The sequence below is a fragment of the Macaca fascicularis genome, chromosome 9 (genome assembly GCF_037993035.2).
Source record: "Macaca fascicularis isolate 582-1 chromosome 9, T2T-MFA8v1.1".
NCBI lineage: Eukaryota > Metazoa > Chordata > Mammalia > Primates > Cercopithecidae > Macaca > Macaca fascicularis.
This window is the reverse complement of record NC_088383.1, coordinates 84,545,697-84,563,519: the sequence shown is the minus strand read 5'-3', so window position 1 is coordinate 84,563,519 and position 17,823 is coordinate 84,545,697. Positions and strand designations below refer to the sequence as shown.

Genomic DNA, 17,823 nt, shown 5'->3' with positions numbered 1-17,823 from the left:
CCGTGCGGGGAGGTGGAGAGAGCAGAGCCCTCCCTGCCAGTCTGGCAACTCCAGCAAAGTCCTCAGGCTCATCCCACACACTCGGTGCTAGTCACTGCTGTGTGTTTACATGAGTAATGGAGCTGCCGGGGGAGGGGAGTTGTAAGCAGAGCGCTGAGCCTCGCAGCTCGCATTCGGAGGGAAGCTGACATCCACACCAAGTCGAGACTTCCAGGGATGTGGCCGGGGAGCAGTCACATGCTGTAGCTTTCATGAGCACAGACATCAGTCAGGCAGATGTTTGTCGACTGGAATGGGTAATCGCTACTTTCTCTTTGCTTGATTTTTGTTTATGAGCTTGTTTACCTTTGGTAATTCCAGGCTGGCTTTCTGGGATGGACTTTCAGAGCAGCGTTTAGGGGAATGAGAGGAGAGAGCGGGTGTGGGAAGGGGATCCTAAGCCCTAAAGCCTCTTTTTAAACTTTTGCCTCTCTGATTCTAAAGGCAGCTCTGCTTTACTGAGCTTTTAGCAACAGTAAAACTGTTATCCGGAGGAGAAAATCAAATTAGTAGGATTAATTGTGTTTGTAAAATGAGTACAATGTAAAAATGTCCTAAAACCACTGGTTAACTACCTAAGTAAGATTAACAACAGTTAAGAAGGTTCATGTTGTTTAGATGTGACATTGTCATAATCACTCCTTAAGTAATAAAGAGTGTGGATACCTTGAAAGGTCTGAACAAAATTGTTTAGGGTGTAATTCATTAGCTTGGAGTCGTTCTGAAGTGGTTGGTTGGTTAGTTGGTTGTTTTTAATTTTGCTTGACTTGGGTGACTGATGAAGTTAAATGTGAAAGCTGATGCCGGATAGTCATAGCTCTCAATAAACAGCAGCCTTTCCTCCGACTTTCTGTATAGATCTTAAAAGGAACCAAGTTGCTCAGCATCAAGGATGAAATAGAACTTTGATTTGTATCTTGTCTTTTCAAAAGTGTAACCCCCATGGAATCAAGCTAACCCCAGTGTAATCTTTGGATGTTATTTTAAATAAGCCTGAAGATCTTCGTAAAAATATATTGAAAAGGAAAAGAGAGCATGCTGATTTAAATGTATCTGCCAGATTTGTTGAGATTTGAAACATGCTGGTTGCGGTATTATTAGTAAATATATGTAATAATATTTTCCAGCTTGCTGTTGTGAATGCCTCTCTCTCTTTAGCTATCTCTCTACTTATCTGTATGGTAATTTGAGAGAATGCCCTTGTCTCTGAATATTTTGTAAAAGAGATGTTTTCAACATTTCATTACTGTGATACCATAAGGGCAGGCATGTCACTTAGGTTTCTGAAAGCAAGATACAAAACAAAAACCAAAGATTGAGCTCAAAGCCTGGCTCAGTTTTTCAGCCCCAAATGCTTCTTGTCCAACAACGTGGAAGGATATTTTTCTTACCATGATCCTTTAGAGCTAAGAGCTTCGTGTAACTTATATCAATTAGACATGTTAAAGCTAAATAGATTAGCTTTGGGAGATATGTACAGAAATGTATACTCACTCTACCAATATGTAAGCATTCAGAGAGAGAAGCATGTAATAATGAGGGCTGCCTGCCAATATATGTACATTTCTCTGAACAATTAGAAGGGATCACTGTAGTGAGATTCTGGGTCTTTAATAAAGAAACCCATGCAAATGAAAATGTGTATCAATTGTTTTCCATTTGTTTTCAGCGCCAAATCTTAAAGGCAGACCACGCAAAAAGAAACCATGCCCACAAAGAAGAGATTCATTCACTGGTGTTAAGGATTCCAACAATAATTCCGATGGCAAAGCCGTTGCCAAGGTACGGTCATTCACTCCACGGTATTCATTTCGTTGCATCTTTTTATTTTTGCTTTTTCTCTTTATCTCTCTGTGCCTGTGTCTTGGAGGCAGTTTTCAATTCAGCATCTGACTTTGGTATTCAGAGCTTTTGAAGCTCTATGCTGTGCCTGTTGCTGCCACCTCCCTTCCCCCTGGTTGCTGTGGGGTGGGGGAGGTAGGCATTTTGATTAGTCAACAGAAAGACTTCCTACCTCCCAGTTTGGCCTGTTATGAGTAAAGGACAGATGATTAAGCACCCACGTCATTGAGGCTGAGATTTCATAGTGGGTGACACAATGACATAGTTTACTCTGCTTGTGTCAAAAATAGACCAGCTGAACCGTCCTCTTTCTGAATGTGTTCATCTAAATGTGTTTTGGAGATTAACAGAGGATGAAATTAGAAATAGCTAGAATTAATCATTTTAGTTATGTATTTTTCAAAGTCACTTCTAATTTACATTAGACTAAAATTAAAGATACATAGCAAAATATTTAGATGTATACATATGCCTACAAGCATTTATATACTTTTAAAGATCTCTGTTAATCCTGAATGAAAGTAAATTCTACACTGTTGTTCAGGACCCAGGTCCATTTTTTGCCTAAGCATTCTTTGGAATCTTGAAAGTGCATGCCTAAAGTATTTAGCACAACAAAGGGTAAAGTATCACTTTATATTTTTAGACTTACCTTTCTGACTTTTGTGGGCTTGGGTCAGATTTCCATGGTTCTGTTTACTGCATTTAGGTGTTATTTTTGTGCTAAAGACAGCAATAGTCCCTTTAGGATTTTAATTGAAGAACAGATTTCAGCTGACACCAGTTTCCAGATGAAAGAATCAAAGAACTAAACTTCTGAAAATGGGACCATTTTGATTAGTGGTGAATTTGGAAGAGTCTGATGTAGAAAAAAAAAAAAAAACATGAATTCAGTTCTGTGTTGACAATCTACTGTTTCTCTGCCATGTACTCTACCTTCTTTCCAGTGTAATGAAGTAAATCTTAGACTTTCATATTCTAAAAAATTTTATCTTTAAGCATCATTGTTTCATTAGGAATTCTAAGGACTTTTTGCTTAGAATTTCTAAATACTTCTAAGATTCCAAAGGGTTAAGAAGAGATCAACTAGTGGCAATATGTATTTTCCATTTTCTGGCTGAAAACAAATCTCTTTCCCTAAAGTTATTTTTGTTCTGCACATTCAACTTTCTGCTAGTTAACTCCACATGGATACCATGAATGACATTTTCTTGTGAGTTGGACACCTCAGACCTAGAACAGACTAGAACTGTCTACCTAGGACTTTGGTTTCCATCGTCTTGAAGGATGTCAGCAGGAACAGTTCATTCCCTACTATGTAGTTTGCAAGATCCTGCAGAATGGAGCAAGAAGGTTTTAAGACCGTAACATTCAGCAGAGCTTGCACTGCCCATGCCTTCTGTTGGTGCCCAGCCCATCCTTCTTGGTTGACAGCATGTGTTTCCTGCAGCATATTCTGTACCTGAGCCCAGCAGGATAAAGCTCCTTTCCATGCCATGTGGAATCACCACCACCATCCTTATGCCTCTGGGAATTTTACAGAACTTGTACAATTGATCTGAAGGAACAGATCTCCAATGTTTCTCTCCATGGAAGGCAGCTCAGAACTCACTGTTGGGTTCACAAAGCCGAGAAGAACAAGAGCCTGCTGTAGAGATGGGCTGTATTTGATGTTCACTGACTTCTTAACAGGAAGGATAGAAGTCAGTCCTGGGTTTTCTAAGTGATACCTTTACCCCACCCCTGCAACAGTGCTGCCCATCAGCATCTTTACAAAGAGATGGATCATTCTTCCACCATTGGTGTTCAGTGGAGAACAGATGAATGTCATGCTGCAGTCAGCTCCTAGGGACTGTTCTAATGGCTTGGCTCTTTTCAGAGTCTTGGATTACAGTCATGCCTTGGCCACTTCCAGTGGGTCTGGCAAGACCACTTAAGCAAAAAGATCAGTAGGTATGAAGTGTGACGAGCTTGTCCGTTGGCACCAACAGACAGATGTAAAATCCCTGCAGAATGAACAAGCCACATCTGGGACAAGGACAGTCATTAAAAAGCATGTGTGCCTTCATGTGGTCTTTTCTCATGAAACACTACAGTAGAGATTATAAGTCTGTGACCACCTAATCACCTGTTGAATTGGAAGCAGCATCTTAGAGAACAGTGAGCTGTTTGACTTTGTGACCGAGACCCGTGTGACTGTTTCTTTTTAAAAGTGCCTCAAACAGACCATTTCTAACTAAGCACCAACTTCATGCAGCTCCACACAGCACAACTCTTACAGTGGGACCCACTGGGTTTGTTGTATACATGACTGGAAAAATAAGTCAAGTGATTTGCAGCTCGCCATCAAAACGTGGCACCCCTTCAATGAGAACATGAAAACTAGCTTTGCAAGACCATGTTTTCCAAGGTAGAGAAAATTACATGGCTTCCCAAAGATAGCAAGTGTTACATGGGGAGGAAACTACCAATTCTTTGAAGATATCATGACTGTGTTCAGCCCAAATCCTGCCATTTTTTCTGGAATCATCTTAAAGCAGTGAACCTGAGGCCCAGGACTTTCACAGAGTGATCTGTAACAGAAATCTTGGCATAGGACCCTAATAAAAGGCCTACATTGATAGAAGGCAAATTATTTTTAAGATCCCATATGCATTTTCTGAAGGGCAGAAGTATATTACAGGTGGTTTATATTCTGAAGGGAACACAAAAAGGGAAACTCTGGTGGGAAGTGTGTTCATTTAAATCATAAACATACTTTCTATATTTCACAAACGTGATACTTTCCTCATTTTCAATATTTTTCCACTCATTTAGTCCTCAGAACTATTCCCAGGGATGATCATTTTTGCTTTACTTGCTTTACTAAGGAAGAAACTGAGGGTCACCTAGCAAGTTAGCAGCCAAACCAAGATTAGAACTCTAGCTTTTTGTTTTGCTGGTTCAGCACATCTCACTGCCCCAGTTGAAGGCTGGATTAGTTATAACTCAATCCCGTGGAAGGACGTGGTTAATATCAAATAGGTGGTGGATCATTGAAAACGTTAAATGTTGATTCTTTAATTAGCACCTCCTCAATCATTTTGGAAACCCCAAAGCACTTAGTGAGCTCAACAGGTATATGGTGCTCAGGTCAGGAAAAACAGATCTAGTAATTAATTGTCACCATCAAAACACTGGGCTTTCTTAGGTCAACATGAAGACTGGCTCCCATTTCTACTACCACCTGCACTGTAATAATTTCATAGATAGCAATGCTGAGAACGCTTTGGGTAAATGGAAAAAACAGATAGAAAGGAACTTGATTTAGTCCTACCCAGAATCAGAATCATACCCTAAAGAGCTCATTTATGTTAACTGGGAAAAAAAAAATGTATCAAGCTAGAACAAGAACAGAAGCCTCTTTCCGCTCGTTCAGTTCTAAGTACCTGGCCTCCCCAGGAGCCGCATGCCCACTGAGATTCAGGACGGAGTTCAGTAGGCAGCAGCCTGGCTTCACTTGGAGCCTTTGCTATGTAGCAGGGAGGCTGGGTTACTTTGGACCTGGTTCGTGCACCCCTCTGTGTCTTCCTTCTGTTTCTGAGTGTTTCTGCACAGATGAGGAAGAGGGTTAAGCAGCTCTCTACACACCAAGGAGCTCAAACCTCATTCTCCTTTTAACAGTGGTTCTTCTGACCTAATAATATAGGTAGTTGGCCCATGATCACTGCACATTTAAGACTCTGTTAGTTTTATACACAAACCTGAGAGATCTACTCCTTTATGTTATAAGATTGGGGTTTGGAGTGGGGCAGACCTGAGTTCTAAACCCAGAGGGTCTGCCCCTTCCAAGCCATACATGACCTCACTAAGCTCTAGTTTCCTCAACTGTAAAATGTGGCTAAATATCTCCCTTTTACAATTCTTAAGAACATTAAGGGTAGAGTATGTGAAACCCACAGCACTGTATCTAACTCATTGTAGGTGCTCAATTGAAAACTGATTTCCTTCCCTTTTGCTCAATATACAATAGAAGGAATGGAACTCCTTGGCACATTGGAAACCCCCTAGATTTGTCTTTTACTTTTCATTTGATAAGTCACATTTCTAAGTGGTAGGCTTCATAATGCCTGCTAATAAGACAGGCTTTTTAATTGGAAGTTTGTTTTGATTACCAATTTAATATTTGTATTAAGAGTGTCAGAAGACTATAACATTTAAAACCACAAGGCTGCCTGGGCTTAAATTCCAGGCTCCCCACTTACTAACTAGGGCATGATCTTGTGATGTTGTACATGCTGCTCATCCTGTCTCCCTCCGTTTCCTCATTTCTAATACGAAAATAATAACTACCTCATTCGGGTTGTGAGTATGAAATAACACATAAACAGCGTTGAGAATAGAGCCTGGCTGCCCAGGAAACACTCAGGAAGGGGTGGGAGGCAATACAAATTAAAACTGGAGTGATGTTATGATTTCAAGAAGCCATTAAATTATAGATTTCATCAGAACTTTAGATCCAACAGCCTAAAATTTGGCAGTGAAAAATGATGACAACATAAAGTATCACAGGATGTTCGCCTTAATATAATGTTACAGAGTACAAAATCTACATGGAAAAATTGTTTTAGTCCCGTTTCCACAGCCACTTAAAAGTTAAAATCTTACCTAGAAGCCCCATTGAATCAGTTTCATAGGAAGTTTTATCTTTGCAGGACCAGTCGAAGGAGATTAAACTTTGTATGTTCACTTGAGAGAATAGGCAATGAGGAGCTCTTGCAGGGAATGCACTTTCCTTTACTAAATAAGCAAAGTCTTTTATGTTCTAAATGCTTAGGAAGAAGGAGCTGCAGGGAAAGAAAAAGGGTTCGAAATCCTGAAATAGACACCGTTGTAGAATATGTGGGACATTTTTATTCATAACATTTCCCCAGCACTTGCCCTCTTCTCTCCCGATGTCAGTTACAGAGATGTAAAGAATATTGGAATGTACACATTCCCCATGGGTGCACTTGAACTCAGAGTCTGACCCTTTGTACTTCCCCCTTTTACAATTAAAATAGCTCAGCAACTTAGCGTTATATTTAACGACCATCAAAGGCCTCTTGTAGAACATGGCAGTGAGGGGGGAACGTTAGGTTAGCCGCTCGATATGCCAAGTTCCCTATCTGCCTACAGTGTGGAAGGAAGAACATCTGGAGCCTTTACCGCCCTTTATTTTTTAATTATGGAGCTTTATACTCACTCTTCTTGGGTTTTTAGCTGACCTCTACTCTTTCTTCTGTGGCAAGTTAACATCTTATTCTTAGAGCTGACTGATAAAGCAAGAAGCCCTCATTAAACAGTGAGATCTTTGTTTCCTACTGAGGGTGTACCCCCGCATCACCCTTGGGTGGCAAACAGCAGAGGCCTTGCTGGTATTGCTGATGCCAGCATCTGCTGGTATTGACTTGTTTTTCAAGGTTGCTGGAGAGAATAGCAACAAGAATGGTTTACTACAAAGAAATAGACTTGCCTTTCATTTTGATACAAAGTATGAAATATGGTACTCTTTGCTAAGGAGGCAGGGTTTGTTCAAGGACATTAACTGATGCTTCTCCTTAAGAAAATAAATTGTATTAATATAGAGAGACAAAAGAATGTTTCTACCAGATACAAAGCCTTATCTCTCATTTCACATCAACATACTTGTCAGGAGTCTAAAAGAAGCTGGCATAGTTTGGCAAACTATGACCCACTTGCTGGCAATTTCTGTCAATAAAGTTTTATTGGAACACAGCCACACCCATGTGTTAACATATTGCTGATGCCTGCTGTCCTACTAGAGTTGAATAGTTGCAACAGGGACTGTGTGACCCAGAAGCCTACAATATTAATGATGTTACCCTTTACAGAAATTTGACTTCCCCTGGCCTCAGACAATTCATCTTCAGTGATGCCTCTGAAAAGCTATTAAAAGCAGGGATAATTTACTGGTTCACCCTTAGCACTCACTGAAAAGTGTCGCTGGCTCTGTCACTAGCTCTGTCTTGGTATGCATCCCAGGGCTGTGCCTCGTCTGATGTGGCATATTTTCCCTTTTCCAGGTGAAATGTGAGGCCAGGTCAGCCTTGACCAAGCCGAAGAATAACCATAATAACTGTAAAAAAGTCTCCAATGAAGAAAAACCAAAGGTTGCCATTGGCGAAGAGTGCAGGGCAGATGAACAAGCCTTCTTGGTGGCACTTTATAAATACATGAAAGAAAGGAAAACGCCGATAGAACGAATACCCTATTTAGGTTTTAAACAGAGTGAGTATACTTGTTTTCGTTTCTGAATTATCAGAGCTGCTCAGATTCTTTGAATTGGAAAAAATAATTTTGACTCAGGATTATGTTGAAATCCTAATCTGGGGATAGTGCTCTCTGTTTATACTAAATCCATAAATGTTCCAAGCCAAGAATTTTTTCCCTGCCTTTTTCCGCTACATTGTTCCCTTCTGGGACAGTTGCAGTGAGATATTTATAGGCTTGAATCCACTGATTATGACTGGAAATAGACATGTTGAAAGTTTCTCATTTTCTGTTTTGTCAATCTTGAGTGTCTGTGACGCCTTTCTTGTGAGATAATAATATGACGTAGCTTTATCAGGCACAGATGTTGCCTGTGAAAAAAAACAGCTTTTAAAAGGAGGACATTTAAAGATGGACAAAAGAACCACGAAGAGAAAACACATTTCCTAAGCCCCAAATGTGTTAAAAGATTAAAAAATCCAACTTCAGAGAAAACAATAAATAGACAGATTGGAACAGGGGGCCTAATTTTGGATTACCTTGACATGTACATTTAAATGTAAATGTCATAGTGTATTTGTAAGGAGAATGGGAAACTCATAGCCAAACAGAATTCCAAATCAAAAGAGAAGAAATTCAGATCCTGCCTTGATTTTGCAACTGAATATATATTTTGCCTCTGTCTGGATTTAGTGGTGCACAAAGCGATGAGCCTCTGGCTTGAAATAGTATTTTCTCCAAACGTATCTTCCTAGATTAAAAACGTGTCATTTTGATGAAGAATGTCAAACCTGTGTGTTTTACATAACAATTTACATACCTAATAGCAATTGGCACTGATTGCAAGAGAACACTCGCAGCCATTATAAACTTATATAACTACGAATGATTACAATGTTTGTCTGAAAACTGGTTGCTTGAAATAGAAGTAAAATTAATGTACTATGAACAGCTTTGTTGCATTATGCATTGGTTCAGATTAAATCAAGGCCGAGGCAGGGCTCTTGATAGCTCTGAAGTAGTGTAAGGTTCAATGAGGCTTTGCGAACATGTTGTGTCAAAGAGCCTTTAAAAAAAAAATCATTTTATTCTTCATTTCCCTTACCAAGGAATCACTTGAAGTTCAATTTTCCCCTCATGTAAAAGAATCAAATCCATAGCAGTCCCATTCCATGGTATTTGGTATAAATGAATAGGGTTGCTGGCGATTTGGTATAGTTGTTTAAGAGCATAAACATATACAAACTCTGCAAAGAGAAATCTGTTTGAAAAAAATATATTTGCAACATCACACAGGCCAGTTAGGGGACTAAGTGGGTTCATGACTCAATTCCTCTCTGAATGAATGTCTTCCTTCCCTTTTACCTGTTGTATCACTGTGGCCTCCATGTGAAATACTTGTTTTGCTATTCACTGCCAGCCACCACATGTTGGTGAAATACTGTATGATCCTTTAATACAGTGCTGCCATCAGACATTCTATTAAGAAGGTAATCATATATTCAAGTGGCTGTTATTTATTGATTATGGAGAGTTCTTATCTGAGAGAAGCTCTATATATTACTGTTTAATCAGTGACTTTTTTCTAAGGGTTGAGCAAGACCAACCCCAGTTTTGAAAGCCCACACTTTTTCCCAAAGACACCTAATTTAGCTTCTCTTGCTCTGCTGATGACAGTAGGACTAAAACTCTTGCCTTTATCCTAAAAGTAGAACCATTTTTGTAGCTTTATGACTGTTTCTTAAGAAATGTTTTAAGTGGTAATAATAGATTCTGTTGTTGAATGCCCTTTGGGCAAATTGTTTCCTAAGAACTTAGCTCTCTGGGGTACATTAGTATTTCTTTTTTTTTTTCTCTTTCTCATTGAAAAAAAAAATGTTTTAATTGACATTTCTTGGAAATATGTTAATGCAATGCTTATCTAAATACTTATTGTCCCTCTAACAGTTAACCTTTGGACTATGTTTCAAGCTGCTCAAAAACTGGGAGGATATGAAACAGTAAGTGTTTAAGCAACTTAAATGAAATAATTTTGCAATCTAACTTTTCCGCTCTCTTTGACCAAAATGGAGAACATGCAAGGGCAAACCATCACTGACTGCCTTTTCAAATGGCTCTACACTTCTGGGGGTTTATTGGGCCACTTTGGAAACAGTCCCAATTAGTTCCAGGTTTGGCAAAATTGTAAACTTGTCGTAAAAACTACAAGTGGAAAACATATGTAACTCTCCCCTGTCAGGGAAATTAGTTGGGTCTGTAATTTTTTCCCATGTTGAGAAAGGGCTATTATTGTACAACAAGCCAAGATTGCATAAAAGAAATTTCCCTTGGCAACATACCTGACATCTGTTCATGTCTAATATGGGAAATGTATTAAAGGCTTTCAAAAGTAATCAGTATTGGCCATTAAGGAATAGAATGCAGCAGGATCTCCTCTCATTCTAGGGCAAAGAAGCTTTATTAGACAAGGGTCAGTGCTGCATAAACAGGAAGTTATCAAACTTATTCAGAACAGGCTCTGACACTCTTTATCAGCTAATTCTAACTGACAGCAATGGGTTATTTTTAGCCTACAGGAAAATTTGATGGCCGAGGATTTTTACAGCATATATTTTGAACCAATGAAATGTTAGAGCAACAAACTGAGATTAAAATCTTTAAATAAGAAAGAGCTGCATAAATATAGCCCACAGAGATGACATCTGTAATAAAATCAATTGACATAGGAAGATGTCGTCATTGGGAATATTTTCTCCTCCACACAATGATCAGATTAAGTTGTGTAGTTTCTTCTTGCAATTGAATAAGAAATTATTTTTTCATTGCCTAAGAAGTAATCTGGGATATATCTGTACCATAGTAAAATGACAGTAAGACACACAAAGTCAAGAAAATGAAATTCATTTTAGCCCAAACGCAATAACCAGTGCTTCTTGCCAGATAAAGCACATTGTTCCACAGACTGATATAATGGTTTGATGTGTGGGTCTTGGGATGGCGAAAGAGGAGACAAGCATTATGTGGTTCAGATAATCTGGTATTTACTTGTTGAGCTATCTGCTATGAATTCTGACTAAAAATTCTTTGATATGAGTAATATGTGCTTGTAATATGTTTCATATATGGGGTATGTACACATGTTTATAAAGAAATATACATGGACTACATATAAAATGTGCGTTTCATATACATAAATTTACTTGAAATATTTATCAAGTGCCCTACGTAAAAATTATAATTTTTCACTTAGTTGAGTCTGTTGATAGGATCATGATATGAACTCCTTGCCACCATAGCTCATAGTTTTTGGCAAAATCTTGAGCTAATTATAGCCCTCATTCATGTAAAAAAAATGGTAACGTATTCAGGGTTAGTCTCATAAATGTAGAAGTCAACCCCACAGGCTAGACTTTCAAGTCTAGCTTTTAATGTTTAGAATAGGAATACACATTTTTATATGAACTATGACTACAGATAGCTATATGATATTGAACAATATTATGAAATGTCTTTTCACACTCAGGAACTTTTTGTTATTCACTGATAGGGAGAGTGCCAACAATTTCACAGAATCAGTTTTTCCTGCTTTTGTGTCTTCTGTATCTTCACAAATATTTTTTTCCATGCCACAGCAAATTGATGTAGAATGTACAGAAGAAACTTCTGATAAATTTCATTGTTCTTTGAACAAATAGTATTTATCTTTTTGTTGGATGAATGAATGACCACACAATCAGCAACACACCTGACCACGTATTTACTGAGTACCTTATGTGTACAAGGCATTGTTTTAGACTCTGTTAGATGCAAGGTTTCAGTCAGGCCAGTAATTTCAGCCCTTAAGTTGCTTACCATCCAAGAGAGGCAATAATGATCAAACAAGGTGGAAAAAGGTCAGTGCCCTACACAGGTAAAGTACTTACTCATGTAGAGATGAGAGAAGGAAGGCTTGATGGCTCTGAGGCCATTTGGGAAGAATTCTGGGGAATGGATAGAATTTAGACATGAATGATGGATTATGCCTTCCAGAAAGAGAGAATGAATCAAATAAGGGAAAATATGTGGAGGCAGAATAAAGTTGGGCATGGTGGAGAGTTTGGAAAACATAAACTAGAGTGACGAGGTGGCTGGGACAAGTGGCCCTGAAGGGAAGTTTCTAGAGAGAAGGATGGAGAGAAGATGGAACCAAGTAAGGAAAGTCCTCCGATGCTAGGTCCCTGATGTTAGGCCTTCAGATGCTAGGCCCTTTCATGCTGGGCCCCGGATGCTATGCCCTTCCATGCCATGCCCCAAAGTTATTCGTTAGGCTGCAGAAACTACGGAAAGTTGCCAGCTCCCCATCTCTCGTGATAAGAGTCACTCCTCTTTCTGGCACTGTGTGGGTGCCTTCTCAGTGGGAAATTTATGCCCTCCTTTTAGGCAGATAGGCAGATAAAGGGAAGGCAGAGAACTCTTCCTGAATCTGTTGTTCTCTGTTGCCCTCATCTCAAAATAATCTTTATGCCAATGTGGCATAATTTAGGGGTGACATATTCTGGTCCCCTTCACTGGAGCTGGGGAATATGGAAGATCAAATTGGCATCTGCTCTCCATCTGGTCATGAACAGAATTTTAAAAGACATTTCTGCTTCATCCCTTCCTTCTTTCCTTCCTTCCTTCTTCCTTTTTCTTTCTTTCTTTTTAAATGTTTCATGCTGTAGATTGGCCCCGCAGATACTTAAGTTTGCCACCACCGTTCTACATTTAAGCTTCGGAACCTCTTATAAGTACAGAATACATTTTTCTCTTGGCATATTTTGACTAATAAAACTGTGAGATGTTCAATGGGCATTGAATTTTGAAGTCAGTCCAGGAGATGTACAAATAATATCCAAAGTCTGAAGGCTTAAGTTGTCATCACAGAGTTACTAGAGGACACTTATCTTTGACATGATCTGGTATCAGAAACGAGTGTAGACCTGTAGTCATTGAGAACTCAAAAGAGATCTTAGAGTCTTCTAGCTCAGTAGCTCCTAAAAGCTACTCAAGAATAGGGCTCATGTTTATAATGGGGAACTTTAAGTGGTTGTTTAGACCCCCACCCCAAGATATAAACTCTGAGTTGGGGCATGGGCCCAAGACGTAGAGAATCCTTTTCTTTTAAGCTGCCCAGGTGATGTTAATTCAAATCCAGTGATAACAGTGATTCGTAACACTTAGCCGAGTATTTCCCATGGCTCTTAGCTTCAGCATGTGACCCCTATCTAAGTCAAGTATCAAAGGCTTTTCTTCGTGCCGTTACTACAGAAGCAGGCTAGAATACTCATATTTCCTCGGCTCAAGAGCAGCAAAGAGTTCCTGACAAGTATTTTGGCATTTGGTAAAATGGTAGTCTAAGTTGGAACTCAGTAAACTATTTTTATTTTTAATGAGGGGAAGTGTAGAACTGTAGTACTCTCAAATTAATTTTTCTCAAATTGGCCTTTGTACCAAAAAAAAAAAAAAAAAATGCCTGCTGTGCCCCAGTTCATAGCCTCATTTTACAAGTGAGAAAACTGAGGCACTGAGAGATGAAATGAGTTGCATGGGTTCATCATGGCTTTCTTCAAATTCTGACTTGCTGAAGATTTGGTACACAGTTGTCTCACGACTCTGTAGCGTTACTGGAAGAGATTTATAAATGATTGTTCTTTGTGCTTTCCATTCCTAGCAATCTCTAATCTAAAATGCTTCCTACATATTTGGGGCAATGTTTTGGGGAAAGAATCCGATCACCTGCCTTTTGTAGCATCTTTTAGTCTGTTTTGTAGCATCTTTTAGTCTGTTTTTTGTCTAACATTTGTAGCATCTTTTAGTCTGTTCTTTGTATCTAAAATGAGCTTTACCAGATGTACTAATTACTAGCTGAGACTTTTATCTGATTCTGGAGAACAAAATGTGTGAATTCAGGAGATGAGTCAAGAAGTATGGATAATGTAAATATTCAATACTAGTAAAACACTGCAAGTAGAAAAGCTGTAGATGTATTGCTTCTGCAGTTAACTCGTGATTGGATAAAGGCATCTCTCTGGAATCCCTTCTGGTTATGAAAAGAGGTCATCTTAATTGGCTTGTTTTTGTTTGTGGTTATAAACTATTCCAAACCTTCTGGTTTGAATTGCGGATTATGGATTATTTCATTTCAGTCCTCTACAACCATCAAATTGAATTTTTTTTTAAAAAAAAAAAAGAGGAGCAGAAGTTTCATTGTAAGCCTTTATAGCATTTGACTAATGGCTGTATGCAATTCTCTCCATCTCTTCTGCCTTTGCTGGAAATGTATAGAGTGTCTCTTCATCCTTTGGTTGAGAGAACATAAATATATTGAATGGATTTGATTTCCTACAAAACAATATTCTGGCATTTTGATTAATTGACAACAAGGAGCCTTCCTTTGCAATGTATCTAGCTTTTCCTTCCAAAAGTTAGAATATGGATCACCTACAATTGAAGAGGCAGAGCTGGATAAATCTTTGCTGATGAACTAAAGAGGCCTTCACTTCAGTGTCTGGTGAAGCAATTAATGCTGGAAGAGTAGCTTGGGGTATTACCAGGATGCAGCATATGGCGGTGGTTTGCTACAGTGATTTCCATTTGGCTAACCACTTGATGGCAAGCCAGAGGCAATATCTGGAGAGAAGGTAGAGTTGAGAAACGGGTCTTGAGTATATCTTACCCTGGAGGCACAGTGATACACAGTGGTACCTTCTAAGAAGGTCAGTTAGCAACCTTTTCTCTTCCCACCAGTGGGACAGGGCCATTATTTTTCATCTGGAAGAAGAAGCCTCTTTCCTTGCTGAAAGGATTAGGCTTTGACATCAAATTCTGGCTTTGACATCATTTTTAAGACATCTGAATCTAACCCTAGTTTTCTGGACAGGCAAAGCCTCTTGCTTAAATTCAAAATTCTCCAGGCCAAAGATGATGTCATGTACTTTTGAAAGACTCCAGTTCCTGGAGTACTACCAGGAAAAGAAAGTCATCTTCCTTGAATTCAGTCCACCCTCAAGGTGTCCTGAGAAAGAAGCTGTTTCTCAGAACAGCCCGGGCAACATTGCTTTCAGGCAAACTCTTCTCTTGACTTAGTATTTCCTACACATTCTTAAGCCATTGCAAGAGTTTAAGTCTGAAAAGATTTCTGATACCTATTTCCTCACCAGACTGCAAAAATACCAGTATTATTGCATTCCTGCAGCCTCAAAGATAGAGAAATCAAGGCTCCAAGAGCATGTCTCGAGTTAAAATAGTGAGTTTCTACTTTTTTTAAGTGACAGGATATTTTCATCCAATAAAACTGTGGAAGGGACAGATTCTTTTTCCACTCACCAGATCAGTCTTCTTGGCCAGGTGGGCAGTGTGGAAAGTTACTTTCAGGCTACCTTTAAAATGCTACCTGGGTTCTAAAGACAGGTTTTTTGTTTGTTTTTGTTTTGTTTTGCTTGAGGCAGAGTCCTTCTCTGTGTTGCTCAGGCTGGAGTGCAATGGCATGATCTTGGCTCACTGCAGCCTCCGCCTCCCGTGTTCCAGTGATTCTCCTGCCTTAGCCTCCTGAGTAGCTGGGCTTACAGGCACCCAGAGACAAAGTTTCACCATGTTGGCCAGGCTGATCTCGAACTCCTGACCTCTGATTACCCACCCATCTCAGCCTCCCAAAGTGCTGGAATTACAGGCCTGAGTCACCACACGCCACCTCTAAAGAGAGTTTGAAAACCTCTATATTTATAAGCAATGAAAATGTTATGAACATAGTAGGGTGCAGTGCTTTTCACAGAATCTCTTGGGTCTTACCTACACTAGGGAGAAATAACTTTCAAATGTCTTTGAAGTGAGATTAAATCTCACATGTACCTAGATTGGTTTGTTTTACTTGGATGTAGTCTGCTCAGTTTTTCATCTTGTGTTATGGTTAATTGTATGAAGTTATGCTTCCCACTAAACTATGAACCCTTGAAAGTAGTGACATCTCTTTCTTTTCGTGACACCATCTCACACTCTCCCCTCCATCCCTTCCTTTTACCTTCATACCTCTGCACAGGCATAGTGCCTGAAAATGGGAAGCAGTGGTGGATGGTGATGTTATGAATCTGTCATCTAATTGAGGACCTTGAAGAGGAGGCACAGTCCAAAAGAAATAACCGTGTGGATGAATTTGGCTATTTTCTTTAGAAAACAAAGAGCCAGGGTGGGCGGGGTGGCTCACGCCTGTAATCCCAGCACTTTGGGAGGCTGAGATGGGCAGATCATGAGGTCAGGAGATCGAGCCCATCCTGGCTAACGTGGTGAAGCCCCGTCTCTACTAAAAATACAAAAAAATTAGCTGGGCGTGGTGGCGGGCGCCTGTAGTCCCAGCTACTCGGGAGGCTGAGGCGGGAGAATGGTGTGAACCTGGGAGGTGGAGCTTCTAGTGAGCCAAGATCGTATCACTGCACTGCAGCCTGGGCGACAGAGTGGGACTCTGTCTCAAAAAAACAAAACAAGCCAAAAACTAAGGAGCCAGAAGTTCTCTGTTCCCCTAAAAACCAAATATAATAGAAGGTCAGGTTGAAACACGAATTATAACCAGGAGGCCTGAGGCTTAGTGAGAGAGTTGATCAAACTAGCCCCTTGATTAGATCAAATTTTCCAGCTGAATGGGGTTCGGTATTAGACACTAGGAGGCAGATGTTGGTTTTATTCCAGATGGAATTTTAAAGCTTACCCACATCCAGAGAGGACATTGGATAACAGAATAAAAACTTTAAGCAAATGCATAATTAGGCACCATGGAAGCATGTTTCTACAGAAGGCAGATTTACATGAAGCTGGGAGATGTTACCATGCCCTGTTCTCTCTCCTTATTGGGCTCTGAGACCCATCATGTGTTTGGACAATGGGGGAATTTAGACATTTCTTCCTGTAGAGTCCATGGCTAGTGTTTGATTTACATCTAGAGACCAACAAAACAGAGATGTGTGCCCAGGAGACCTGTGTACTTAACAGCATTTAACAGTTGCGAAGAGCACATTTTATGACTTTCCCGTGGAAAGAAAATATCTCAAAATGGCCCAATTCATCCAGGCCATTCAGTGGAAGCTCAGTAAACAGAGGAACCACTTCCTCGAAGGCCCAGACTTGTCTTCACTCCAGATGACCCTCCCTGATATAAACTGTATTTAAACACCAGAACTTACTAAGTGCTAGGGGCTGACACAGACCCCTGGCCTACTGCAGACAGCTTATTAATGCCCAGCGGTGCTTGATGTTGGCTTCCTATGGCTACAGTTTCAAACCTAGTATGAGACAGATTATTTTTCCCTCCTGTGATAATGCATTATTTATTCCTAAAGGGCCTTTTCTTTTCTCTGATAGACAAGTGTGTCGCAGGGCATTCCCTCGTTTAGATGGTAGGAAGGGGAGGGAGGCACGGTCAGTTTCACACCCTAAAATATCCCCGGCTCTCTTGCTCATCAGTTTTCACAATTTGTATTATTTCATTGATATATGTGTTCACTCAGTTGTGGGTATCCCCCACTAGAATACAGTGGTGTTGCATGCTGGCTCTACTTTTCATTGCTGCATCCCAGCTGTAACATTTGTTAGCACAATGCCTAATAAATGGGCGATGTCCAGTAAATTTTTGGTGAATTAACGGATGAGTGAGTGGTTGGATTCTGATATAATTGAGACTGATTT

General features: G+C 39.8%; 1 protein-coding gene across 11 annotated transcripts in view; it reads left to right on the top strand.

Moving 5' to 3' along the window:
• The window catches only part of ARID5B (AT-rich interaction domain 5B), a 189,374-nt gene that overhangs the window by 144,621 nt on the left and 26,930 nt on the right, over window positions 1-17,823 (top strand). For 6 of the 11 annotated variants that reach the window (XM_015456304.4, XM_005565764.5, XM_074002063.1 and 3 more), the window contains 3 exons: window positions 1,709-1,821; window positions 7,947-8,151; window positions 10,081-10,133. In XM_015456304.4, coding sequence (XP_015311790.3) covers window positions 1,709-1,821; window positions 7,947-8,151; window positions 10,081-10,133 — 371 coding nt within the window. Of the gene's footprint in view, window positions 1-169; window positions 297-1,708; window positions 1,822-7,946; window positions 8,152-10,080; window positions 10,134-17,823 lie in introns of those variants that run through there. The other 5 variants (XM_074002061.1, XM_045361137.3, XM_074002064.1 and 2 more) reach the window with 3 other exon arrangements.